Below are 13,543 nucleotides of genomic sequence, written 5' to 3'. Positions count from 1 at the left end.
AGACTTTGAGAAGAGAGACTTTCCTTCTTCCTGTCCCTGTATTACTGGCGAGGGCTCACGTGGACTTTTGTCGCCCCCCAATCGCTCTCTTGCTCTTTTCCATCCTTGACAGAGGAGATAATGGCAGTCACCCATCTAATCTCTCTTCTCCAACTCCACCTTTTATTGACTCCACAGCTCGGACATTTACCAGCGTCCAGATCGCGATGTCTGATACGTTGCACTGAATTCTCCCACCGTACACAAAGGTCTATAAAGTTTACATATATTATACTGTCCCTATCCTGTCTGGACTTGTCCTTTAATATAAAATCTGCAACATTTGTCAAGCGACCCCCATCCTATACTACAGTCATAGTGATACTCATTATTTCTAATAGAAGACATTACTGATAGATGGGAAGGATTTTGGCTATGTTCCCCCACAGTCCGTCTTTTGGGAGGGCCGGTATTTTGAGGTCAAATAAAGGCCGTTATTTCACAATGACAAGTGTTATATGTACAATCACAGCCGTTATTTGACCTCAATATGCTGGCCATCCTAAAAGACGGACAAAAAAGGATGGTATCGTATGGTATCAAAGCCATAAACTGTCACTAGTAGAGAACCGTTTTAGTATTTAACCCCTATAGGATGGGTGTAAAATGATGACTGTTCTGCACCAGTATTACAACCATAACACCCGGACCTCTCATGATCCATCAGTCATGGTGCTCTGATAAGCCGCAGGAGTTTCGGGTGTTGTGGCCATAATACTGGGGCAATAATGCACCATAATAAGCCCGCCTTACAGCCGCCCTAGTTAGCATAGAAGGTTAGGTTTACGGATTGATGATTTATGGTTGCTGATCAGGGTTAGAGTTTTTCTCCTCAGAAGTCACCTGTTTGCGAAGGTAAAACATGGTGGACTTTTCTCGCAGCCTTAGAAAGGTCACCGGCACTTCCACGTATCACCATAGACTTAGGACTCAGTCGAGGACTTGCAAACAAACCACATCGGGGTGCACCTCATCAATAAGAAATAATTTATGTGAATGGGTAAAGTAGAAAGCTGATCAGATCTGATGAAGCGCGCATGCACGCGAAATGGCCGTCATGTGTATGTTGAACATGTAGGATGTGGCGTCTGACGTCCCTGAAAATGTATCAACGTGAAGTTTTATCCATGCTACAATAAAGATATACCGCAACTATTCGGTAACTGCCCTCAGCTTTCTACTTTACCCATTCGCATGGTGGACTTTGCCACTAGACAATTGCAATCATCAGGTTGTCTGCTCTCAAGTATATATATGGGGACATTTATTAAAGTTGCTCCCTTGGTATACACCAATATATAGGACAAAAAAAAGGACTTCAGAAGAAAATGAAAGGTTGTTTAGATGTCCAAGATTCCTGGTCAGGTTGGTCTTATCTGTGGAGTGTGTCTATGTAGTGGGTCATACATCCAGGTGCCAGGTTTAGTCCATGTAGTGGGTCATACATCCAGGTGCCAGGTTTAGTCCATGTAGTGGGTCATACATTTCAGTGCCAGGTTTAATCCATGTAGTGGGTCATACACCCGGGTGCCAGGTTTAGTCCATGTAGTAGGTCACACATCCAGGTGCCAGGTTTAGTCCATGTAGTGGGTCATACATCCCGGTGCCAGGTTTAGTCCATGTAGTGGGTCATACATCCAGGTGCCAGGTTTAGTCCATGTAGTGGGTCATACATCCAGGTGCCAGGTTTAGTCCATGTAGTGGGTCATACATCCCGGTGCCAGGTTTAGTCCATGAGTTAATGACCGGAAGGTTTTTTTCTATTTGGATTCCCACACTCTCCCACACTCTGGAAGTGACCTTTGAGCACCACAACCTGCAGATCTGCCATTCTATGGTCCACAGGGGTGTTCAGATTTTTTTTTTTATAATGTGTCTGTTAGAGATGAGAGAACACGAATCGATCGAGATAGTATTCGATCGAATATTGCGGTATTTGAAAGATTCAAATTCAATCGAGTAGTGTGGCGAATATGCGGGAAACATTCAAAAGCCCTCCCATCGGAGTTGGCGCTTTTTTTAATCCAAACACCATGCAGGGAGGCCATGAGGGACCCTGGGAGTACGCACGCGGCGCGAAAACGGTATCTACCCTCATTGGATGGCTGAACCACATGACCTTGAATATTTAATACTTGGCTCCCGCCTCTCGACCGCAGATGAGCTTTCAACCTAGTCAGGGAGAGATCTTGCAGCAGGGAGAGATAGGTTTTAGTAGCGTTTTGGTTAGGCAGGATTACTACAGAACCCAAATGTCCTTTTCAGGGCTAATATCCAGCAAAAAAGTCATCTCTGCATCCAAAGCTTCTCAGTGCTAAGAAATAGATGATATAACAGCAGCATCAGCATCAGCATTAGCAGGTGTATTCATTCCAGTACCCTGTGTGTACAAGTCACTTATAGTGTCCCTGGATTAGCCCACTAAGGGCACTTTATACCCACTAAGGGCACCTGAAATATACTGTTCCAGTAGCCCACTAAGGGCACCTGATATATACTGTTCCAGTAGCCCACTAAGGGCACCTGATATATACTGTTCCAGTAGCCCACTAAGGGCACCTGATATATACTGTTCCAGTAGATCAGTAAAATGCACGTGATATATACTGTTCCAGTAGCCCAGTAAAAGGCACGTGATATATACTGTGCCAGTAGCCCACTAAGGGCACCTGATATATACTGTTCCAGTAGCCCACTAAGGGCACCTGATATATACTGTTCCCGTAGCCCACTAAGGGCACCTGATATATACTGTTCCCGTAGCCCACTAAGGGCACCTGATATATACTGTCCCAGTAGCCCAGTAAAAGGCACGTGATACATACTGTTCCAGTAACGTTCATACAGCATGACGTGTACTGATGTGAGGAACATAGATAACATGTCAGTTTTACTATAGAACAAACGGCGTAAACACGAAAGTGAAAACAAATTTTTTTTATTTTTTTTTCAATTTCACTGCACAAATAATTTTTTTCTGGTTTCACAGCACACTTCGTGGAACAATTAAGTCTGCTATTGTAAAGTACAATTAGTGGCGCAAAAAATAAGGGCTCATTTGGGGCAGTGGGTGAAAAAATGCAAGTGCTATGGCCTTTTAAAAACAAAGAGGAAAAAACAAAAACGCAAAAACGAAGATTAGCCCAGAGAGTCAGCATTGACCCCAGGGCATTAGAGTAGGGGCACAGCTCTCAGTCATAGCTGGGCTCTTACCGGAGATTTATCCAACTGGTGTAAAGTAGAGCTGGCTCAGTTGCCCCTAGCAACCAATCAGATTCCACCTTTCTTTCCTTACAGATTGTTTGGAAAATGAAAGGTGGGATCTGATTGGTTGCTAGGGGCAACTGAGCCAGCTTTACTTTACACCATTTGGATAAATCTCCCCCTTAGTTTTTACCATATCCCATCTATTTTCCAGGGTTTCAGACATATTCTCTCGCGTTGTCTTCTCCTCACAGATCGGCTTTAGCTATAGTTCCAGTTTTGCTCTGTGTATTTCCAGCTCTCTCATAGCTTCCTATTCTCTTCAGACAATTCATTTCCATTTATTCTAGAACAAAGCACAGAATCCTCAGTATTAGTGATTTTGTATGCTCAAGATTGTCTCATGACTTTACATTAGACAGTGATGGAGCTGAGGGCAGGATCTCTACAATCTGGTGTCATTTTCCAGAGACCTGCAGAGTCTGAAGGGGAAGGAAGGATTCTTTATAGTCACAGGAGATGAGATGAATGATTATAGTGTAAGGCTATGTCCACACGTCGTATGAGACCGGCCGTTCCGTGACCCCAGTCTCTGCCCGTGACGGCCAGTCTCTGCCCGGATCATACCGTCCGGTACTTAATCTTGATCTTTCCGGCCGCAGAGCACTGATGCGGGCGCATCAGCACGCGCCCGCATTAGAGCTTCCCATAGCCGGAGCCACTCACTTCACTTTGTGAACTGACAGGGTTTCCTACGGCCACAATTAATTGAAAACTGACATGTCAGTTATTTGCGGCCCCGCACGGGATCCCGGCCGGAGTATATACGATGTTTATACGCTTCGGCCGGGATCCCATTGAAAATAAGGCATTGTTCCACCCCGCAATAAGTATGGCCGTACTTATACGTAGAGTGAACATAGCCTAAAGGTGTGCCACTAAGTTCTATTACATCTGAGGAAAGTATCTCTGTCAGGTATCGCACAAAGGGGATGAAAGAGATGCCAGTATGTATTTTACCCACTAGGTGTCACCGTCTACAGTATTTTGTGTTGTGTATGCTGCACAACTGAAGGTGGAATGGGTTAACTGTCTTGTGTCACATGTTTCCCTCACTTTTTTCACCTATCCTACTTCTTCACTCTCCTCCTAGCACAGATCCACCAATCACCACACAGCTTAGTTTCCTCTATAAAAGGGAGTTTAGTTCCTGGTGGGAGGATTCTCCTAGTCTTTTGTCAGTAGAGGTGGAGAAGGACACCCAAAGAGTTCCTGCTGCAGCGAAGCCGGGCCTGGCTTAGGCCAGGACTCTTGTCAGGGACAGAAACTTCTCTTTTGCAAGTAACCTGGTAGTATGCTGTGCTAGAACCCTTGGGAGGGAAAGCCACCCTCTGAGGAAACCTTGTCCACACCTGGGATCCTTTTGAAGCACACAGAGCAGTAACCACTATAGTTAGGTACTGACCCCAGTAGGACAAATAGCAAGGAAGCTGACGTATCCTACTGTTCGCACGGGTCTACTGGGAAGTCTCGGAAAGTCTGCTACGCCCAGTTATAAAGTCCTGGGGCTCATACTACCCAACCCATAATGCATTGCACTAGGCCCCATAATACCAAAAATGATCCTTCCATAGAACAAACAACTAGAAGTAATCAGACAGATAGCCGAGGACAAATCACAGCTTCAATAATGGTCCAATTTATTTTGAAACGCGAAAATATTGAAAATCTTAAAGGTTTTATCCGGGTAACAAAAACAATATTCTAAACAATCCCCCTTCCCAATAGCCCCCTATGTCTAATATTCATGTATAACCTAACTTGCACCCTTTCCATGTTTTTTTCTTATTCTTTTCGACTCTTGTTGTCTTCTCGGTCTAATCTGACTATGCTCAGCTTCCTCTTCCCTTTGTGGTCTGAGAACGTGTGATCTCCTCTCTGACGGGCCGGGTTAGTTTGTCTAAGGGGGGGTGTATGCAAATTGACCGATCAGGGAAATGCATGATGGGAAATGTGGTTTCCTATCTTGGTTACAGTTCAGCTTTTAGAAAAACTTTTTTTTCCCAGTAATTCAATTCAAAAAGTGAAACCCCTATATTACACGCATATATATTATATAGAGTCATTACAAGCAGAGTGAACATTTCTTTCTGTTAATGTTGGTGATTCGGGTTACAGCCAAGGGAAAACCCAAAATTCATTGTCTCAGAAAATTAGAATATTATATAAGACCAACTGTAACACACGTGTTGAGTGACCAAATGAAAAGTCTGTACAGTAAATGGTCAGGGCTCCTTTTGCATGAATGTATCAATGCGGCAATGTGGTATGGAGGCGATCAGCCTGTGGCGCGGACTCCGCTTGAAATTCCTAAGTGTGAAGGAGCCCTAATGGCCGAATCTGATTACTATAGCTCGGCTGCCATTCCCATGAATAAGAGTTTAGCTACAGTTACAGGTCACCACCAGTATTGAGCGAGCATGCTCAGTTAAGCATAGCACTCGATCAAGCTTTGGGGTGCTGATCAATCTTGAAGTTCGACCAAGCACCTTGTGGCGCTCTTTAAATACCTGTGCTATGGTAGCGTGGATATTCAAACTGTTTTGGGTCTCCGAACGGCCGTTCTTTTCATAGTGAAATATGTTGCATTGAATTTAATGCAAACGACAGCTGATGTTCACACAATGTACTGCACGACGGCCCATGTTTAATATGACCATTTCATGTCAATTGTTGTGCATTGATTTCAATGCAATTTTTAACGCAACAATGGCCGTTGTCTGACACTCAAGATAATGGCTGTTGTTTTTAAATGCCAAACAACATCCACTGTCCGTACGTTGTGTGAACATAGCCTAAAGATGAGAAAAGCACCCTCCACCCTGCCGAGCAGGGGGCACCTAGTAAATGCTAGAGTCTCCCATTTATTTCCATGGGACTCGTTACTCTAGCCGAACACTCGACCATTGAAAAATACTCGACTTGAGCAACCGGGTGTCAGCATCTTTCCGATCAGCAACCGAAGAACAAACAAAATCCATGTATAACGTGTGCGGCACATGGCTCAGTCTCTTATACTCACTGTATTCCTACTATCCTGCAGTCTGTATTGGACAGAGCGGCCATCAAGTCACTGAGGTGAGGACCGGACAGACGGTTACCAGACAGGTTGAGTATCTTCAGGGAGCGGTTATTCCTTATTACAGATGCCAACTGGGAGCAGGACGTGTCTGGTAGATAATTCTTAGCCAATCTGTAAGAAGATTAGAGGGACACATCCATGAATGAACTTCGGTAGACTGCTGTAACATTATTGTCAGCCTTCGTTTGTGAATTGTGAATGATAAATACATTTTCTATGGTTTTCAGGTGCACCAGACACCCTCCCCATGTGAATCAGAGGGATTTGATCCACTTAGCGTGGAGATGTCCTAAACTAAATAGATATTGGACCTATATACATCAGCAATATACAAGAATTTGAGGATAGATGGCTGGAGTGGGATATCGTTTGGGAGAGGAATGTAGGGGAAGAGAGGGAAAGGGAGGAGGAAGAGTGAGAGAGAAGGTTTTTTTTGTTTTGTTTTTTCTTTAGTCTTGTTTCTTTATTTAAGGGAGGTGGGGATTAGGTTAAAAGATGCTTGAGAGATGGCCGACCAATGGACATGGCAAAATGTTAATTGTAATTGGGGAGGCACCTCGGGCGTCTGCATAAGGGTATGTGCACACTACGGAAACCCGACAGAACACCCGTTGTGGATTCCGCAGCTCGCGGACTCGCGCACCCAAAGAATGAACCCGCTCATTCTTCCGACAGACGGGGGAATCTGGTAAACCATAAAATGAAGCCTATGGTAGCAGGGGAGATGCGTGCGGCCACAAGAGCTGCAGAATCCGTGACGGGTGTTCCATCGGACTCCGTACTGTGCACATACCCTAAGATGGAAAGGAGGAGGAGATATACGGGGTGGGAAGGGATGTTCTTCTCCTGGATAGAGATAGATAATTTAAGAGGGAAACGTTGCGTGTAATGGGAAGGAGGGAAGAAACTAGAATGGAGGTATCATTGGCAATTGGAAAGAGAAAGAACTACTTGAGTTTCAAGAGGGAAAAAAAATTGTATGTGTCATAAGATTAAATAACATCTGGGCCCTTGGTGTCTGGATTGGAGTGTTTTGGGCCGCTTTCATAACCTGCATAATATAGGGAGTACAAGGAAACCCAACAACTCCATAATAATAAAATCCATGTATAACGTGTGCCGCACATGGCTCAGTCTCTTATACTCACAGTAATTCCTCTATCCTGCAGGTTGGACTACACAGAGCGTCCATCAAGTCACTGAAGTGCGGACCAGACAGATAGTTCTGTGACAGGTCAAGTTTCTTCAGGGACTGGTTATTCCTTATTCCAGATGCCAACTGGGTGCAGGTAGAGTTTGGTAGATAATTGTGACACAAACTGTAATAAGAAGGATATGAGATGAGGGTGAAGCGTCCACAGGCAATGTGCTAAGTGACTTGTATTGACATCAGGCTGGATGTCCTGCTCAGCCAATCAGTGCTCTGCCCCGCCGCAGCACACTGATTGGTTAAGTGGGACGTCCAGAGGCAATGGATCCACAGAGAATTTCACTGTGAGTTTGTATAAATCTGTTCGTAAGAATCTAGCAATAGACTAAATCGTATAGCCATCTTTCCCTCCAGACCCCCACAATCAAACCACAAATGATCGCAAACCCAACCCCCACCTCCACCACCCCTGAGGTGGGAGGCTCTAGGATTGCAGAATTTAGATATGATAGACTAAATTGTACTACAGCCTACTATAACGAGCACAACCACTAACCCCCACCCCCACGCACAGGAGGACAAAAGAAGGACATGGCCATTTAAATTGGCTTAAAGTGTCACTGTTGCTATAACTTTAAAAATCTAAATCAGCAGTATGTGAGAAATGAAATTGCAAACTTGCTTTATATCACATCTACTGCTGATTTAGATTTTGAAAGTTGTAACGACAGGGACACTTTAAAGCAACTCTGTACCCACAATCTGACCCCCCCAAACCACTTGTACCTTCGGATAGCTGCTTTTAATCCAAGATCTGTCCTGGGGTCCGTTCGACAGGTGATGCAGTTATTGTCCTAAAAAACAACTTTTAAACTTGCAGCCCGTACCCTATGGCTGTGGCTTACATTGTTTATGCATTAGGCTGGCACCACCTCTCTGTCCCTCCTCCCCGCCCTCCTCATCATTAGGAATGCTCCAGGCAAATTACCTCCTATTCCTCAGCTGTGTCAGCCCGGCACATGGGCTGGATCGTTAAGGCACCTGTACAATGTTCAGACAGGAGACAATGTTCCAGTAGCATTCCTAATGATGAGGAGGGCGAGGAGGAAGGACGGAGGGGTTGGTGCAAAGTTAGGGCACAGATTTAAAAAGTTGTTTTTTAGGAAAATAACTGCATCACCTGCCGAACGGACCCTAGGACAGATCTTGGATTAAAAGCAGCTATCTGAAGGTACAAACGGTTTTGGGGGTCAGATTATGGGTACAGAGTCGCTTTATGGAGCAGTGCGGGTGCAGGGGGACGTCATGTACAGCGCGCAGGAGAGAGACGAGGAAGCAAACCACCACGGGAGCAGGGCGGCCAGCTTGGGGGGGGGGGCGCTCCTGCAGACTGCTGAACTGAAATTTCTAAGTTAGATGTGCTATCTGTCTGAAGAAACACCCCGGCCACACGAACAGTTTGTTTGATGACCAGAACAGTTATAACGATCATTTTCGAACTTGCGAACGTACACAACTGTGTAATTTACACTTTGCACCTGATAATCTGTACGCATGTGGGTAGACCGAAAGGTGCGCTTCTACTGTACGTTCACTATTTGTTTGAGAATGTTCGGCGAACACGAACCGATCACCATTATTTTTTTAATCTTCGTGTTCAGGATCCAAACTGAACATCGCTTATCACTACTTACAAAATGCCCAGAAAAGTGGTATATGAGCTCAAGTCTTTTTAGCTTAAAGCCGTGTTCCAGTGTCTTACGCCATGTTCACAGGCTGTTCTATGACCTGGCCGGCCTGAGCCGCACGCTCCATTGTGTGAACTGACAGGTTCTCTGTGGCCGCTATTCAATGAATAGCAGCCACAGAAAACTGACATGTCAGTTTTTTTGTGTGGCCACTAGCGATCTCAGCCGGAGTGTATACTATAGCAACCAATCAGATTTCACCTTTCATTTTCCAAAGAGTCTGTGAGGAATGAAAAGTGGAATCTGATTGGTTGTTAGGGGCAACTGAGCCAGTTTCACTTTACACCATGTTTGATAAATCTCCCCCTAGGTGTATACACTCTGGCCGGCGTTCCCTCTAGCTGCAGCACAATGTGAAGTCTTATACTTACTATAATTCCTCTATCCTGCATTGTGGACTGGACAGAGCTTCCATCAAGGCACTGAAGTGCGGACCGGACAGACGGTTACCAGACAGGTCAAGTCTCTTTAGGAACTGGTTTTGCCCTATCACCATTGACATCTGGATACATGAAGTGTCTTGTAGATTATTATTACCCAAACTGTAAAAAAAAAAATCAGTGTGAGTGGTTTCGCCATGTTGCTTCATCTGTTCACAACTTTCACGGAATAGCATTATATGTAAATGGTGCACTATCAGTACAGCTCACATCTCTTCAGTATATACTACAATGTAAGCGACACATTTTACCTATGTTCACACGTCTTTGGACCTTTTTGAATGGCTGAAAATGGATCAAAAGCAAAAATGGCTGTTTTTTTTCTGTCCATTTATGGCTGACATAGAAAGAGGTGATGTGAAGATGAGATCCAGATATAGATACAGATACGCCAGATATTCAAGTGCAGTCAGCAGTTTATCTCATAGACATAACAATGGTGCGGAGCATAAAATAGTATAAAATCCATGTATAACATTTGCGGCACATGGCTCAGTCCTGTCCACATCTCTTATACTCACTGTAATTCCTCTATCCTGCAGGCTGGACTGGACAGAGCGTCCATCAAGTCACTGAAGTGAGGACCGGACAGGTTGTTACTAGACAGGTCAAGTCTCTTCAGGGACTGGTTATTCCTTATTCCAGATGCCAACTGGGTGCAGGACGTGTCTCGTAGATCATTCATAGCCAAACTGAAAATAAGGTGAAATGTAAAAAAAATCTGTAGGTTGTGCCCATAGAGAGAAATAGAAATAGAAACAAGAGCCCTCCTACATGATTGTGTGTATTTAACTTAATTGTTATCCTTTTTAATCAATTCTCTATGTATTGCTGCCTTCTGCTGTGTATTCCTCCTGCTGTGTATAGTAAGCAGGCACTGGGTTTCTGCTCCTGCGGCCAGCACTGCACTGGTCTGAGTGAAGGTAACATTAAAAGTAACATTAATAACTTAACATTAATAACTTAAAAGTGGACTACACCTAAAAGGTGAGGGTCTATACACAGGTACTGCAGTACCGGCCGGGATGATATTCTCTGACACCGGCTGTTCTGTGATCTGGTCAGGTCACGGAACGGCCAATGTTTTACAACGTGGGAACATGGCCTGATAGTGTCATAGTAAAAAATGTCATAACTCACTATGGGAGATCTTCAGATTGTGTCGCGCTGAATTCTTATGAAGATAGTATTCCATCGTGGAACACCATCTTAATAAGGATTCATCGCAACAGAGTCTGAATACAAAAGAAGATCTCCCATAGTAAGTACTGACATCTTTTATTCTTGTGGTGTCCCACAACTGGTGTTTTCATCTCTCCTGTGCCCCTGTCAAAAAAGCCTTTTCTCTCAGGTTAAAGTGGTAATGAGGTATTCTAAAGTTGCACCGCTAGGTGTCAGTATTTTCTATGTTATATACACAGCTGAAGTCAGTATTGGGCTATGTTTTATGTGTGACATGCTGACCATTAGTAGGTACTCTTCTCTTCTAACCTATCTCTTTTCTTCTTGCTCCTGCACAAACTTATCCCCACCACTCACAGGCAGACATACAGAGGCCCCTGAAGGAGGAGTTTACACTGGTGGAGGAAGTTCAGTTTAGTTCTAGTCAGATATTCAGAGAGGAAGGACACAAAAAACACTGTTCCTGGTGTAGTTAAGCCAGGGCCTGGCTTATGCCAGGACCCCTGTCAGGGACGACGAGAGCAGTTGAGTCTAGTCACGTAAGGAACACCCTGACCCATGCCAGGAACACGTCTGAACAGAGCAGGGCAGTATCCTGATTACAGAGGAACTAGCCTTAAGAGGGCAAAGCTACCGTAATGCAGGTCTACGTATCCTATCGCACAGTGCAGGTAACTGGGAAATCTCGGACACCTAGCTACACCCAGATAACCACGGCTGTGGCTTGTACTACCCTACTGGGACAGGTTCGACAATACCAGGGTGCAGAAGGTGGTCAGACCAAAGTCTATACACCAATACAAGTCTTCACTACAAAGATATCTTCAGGTTCCAGCAGAGTACACTGCTACACTGGGTTGGGGCTCCTCTGGTAAACTCTCCTCTACTCTTCAAGCACTGCTACAACTACCTCTCTTACTTCTTCTAAAGCACCTCCTCCAGCACAAAGGTCAGGCACTAAAGTCTGTGTAAGTGCAGTGTCCCAGAACATACAGACTACTACTCCTATTATGGCCATTTCTATTGCTGTGTCAATGCCTGTTCTGGTAAGTGTTTGCACTGCAACTGCTGCTGGTTTTCCCCTAGTATTCTCTGGTATTGTGCATTTTCATGTGTATTGTCATGTATTCCTGTGTATTATTACAGTGTACAGTGGTATGCAAGGCTGTTGATCACGTGACCTGTAACCATGGTTCCTCCAATGGCCGACTGGTTCTGGCCAGGAGCAACCATGTGACCTCCCACTTCCTCCTAACAAGTTGGTCTTCCCCCTGCTTCCAAGCAAGGAGGATGTGTGTCGTCCCTCTCCTGCCTCAGAGGAGTTGGGCTTCTTCTCTGCAGCTCCCACTTCACCACTAGAAGTGTGGATTAGGTGCTCTGCTATATTCAAGTCTTCGGCTGTATCTGCCTGCTCAAGTGACCGGATTCTTCTCTCTCATCTGGGTGTCATTCCGTTATCTCTCCTCATCGCTGCAAGGATTCACAGCAAGTATTATTCTCAAGCTAATCCACCCAGCAACGCTATTCCTCTCATACTCCTACTCCCATCATCCGGCACGTATTCTCACAGCCTATGCAGCACCACTCCTGCCTTATTTGTCAAAGCCTGCTATATACCCGGTTGCATCCGGACAGAACTGTTGCTACTAGTTACCTTATCTATAATAAAACCGCTGTTACTGAACCCTGGCATTGGTGTCCACTAACTGGTGCCCCGACTAAGTGCAGCGAAGAATCGCATGCCCATCATCACCCGCAGATTCCTCAGACCGGCCCTACGGCTGTGCTGCCCTCAGGCCTATACCGTGACAAGTATAACCCCTGCAGCTGCCCCGGTCGTTGCCCGCTCATAACACCAGAACTGCGGAAGTGGCCCCCAGGGGCCAGGGCATCGCATTTGGCGTCACGAACAGGATACACACGCCACGCGGTGTACAAGATCTATAGTTTATTATCGTCTCCAGAGACTTTGCTAAAAATGCCATGGGAGTTTTGATTACTGAGTCGCTGCACGGCTGGGACTGTACACAAAATGGCCGCTTCTTGCTGTTATTTCTACCTGCGCCATCCCCCAGTGACGAGGGGGTTAACTGCCATGCGGCCGAGAAGCGGGAATTGTTTGGCGCCATTGATAATGACTGTGTCTCTCCTGATTGGCCGGCCGCTTCCACTGACGTCATTGTTGCTGGGCAGACTTTGGAGCCTGATCCTCCAGCCTGGCGCTCCTCCCCTTCCTGCTACAAGTTCCGGCCAGTGGAACGCAAGATGGCGGCCTATGAAGAGCACCTGCCTGCAGCCCCAGCGCTTGTGATGCCTACACTGCCTGAGAGTCTGCCTCTGCTCAATCCTGCGTGCCTGCTAATGCCGCTACCCTCCGACAGCGATATCAGTTGGGGCTCTACACCAGTCTCCAACGGTCCGGAGGAAGAGCCTGTCTCCATCGCCAGCGTCTCACCGGGATCTCGTTGCTCCAGCACTCCCGAGGTTGCCTTCTCCACAGGAGGATCGACCTCGCCAGAAAACGATGGATCCGTGAGTACCGGGGTTCCGGGCGCCCCTCTTCCTGCCTCTAGCCAGGGGGATAACTTTAAGGCCACCTGCTACGCCAGTCCCTGGAGGCTCCCCGGGCCCGGGACAC

General features: G+C 45.8%; 1 protein-coding gene across 1 annotated transcript in view; it reads right to left on the bottom strand.

Moving 5' to 3' along the window:
* Positions 1-9,653: 9,653 nt before the first annotated feature.
* LOC138771449 (NACHT, LRR and PYD domains-containing protein 12-like) overlaps positions 9,654-13,543 on the bottom strand; it is a 45,135-nt gene continuing 41,245 nt past the window's right edge. Inside the window, exons 12-13 of the mRNA XM_069951151.1 lie at positions 10,245-10,415; positions 9,654-9,825 (exon numbers count right to left, since the gene is read on the bottom strand). Of these exons, the coding sequence (XP_069807252.1) occupies positions 9,654-9,825; positions 10,245-10,415 (343 nt within the window). The remainder of the gene's footprint in view (positions 9,826-10,244; positions 10,416-13,543) is intronic.

The sequence above is a fragment of the Dendropsophus ebraccatus genome, chromosome 13 (genome assembly GCF_027789765.1).
Source record: "Dendropsophus ebraccatus isolate aDenEbr1 chromosome 13, aDenEbr1.pat, whole genome shotgun sequence".
Lineage (NCBI taxonomy): Eukaryota > Metazoa > Chordata > Amphibia > Anura > Hylidae > Dendropsophus > Dendropsophus ebraccatus.
This window is presented reverse-complemented; position numbering and strand designations above follow the sequence as displayed.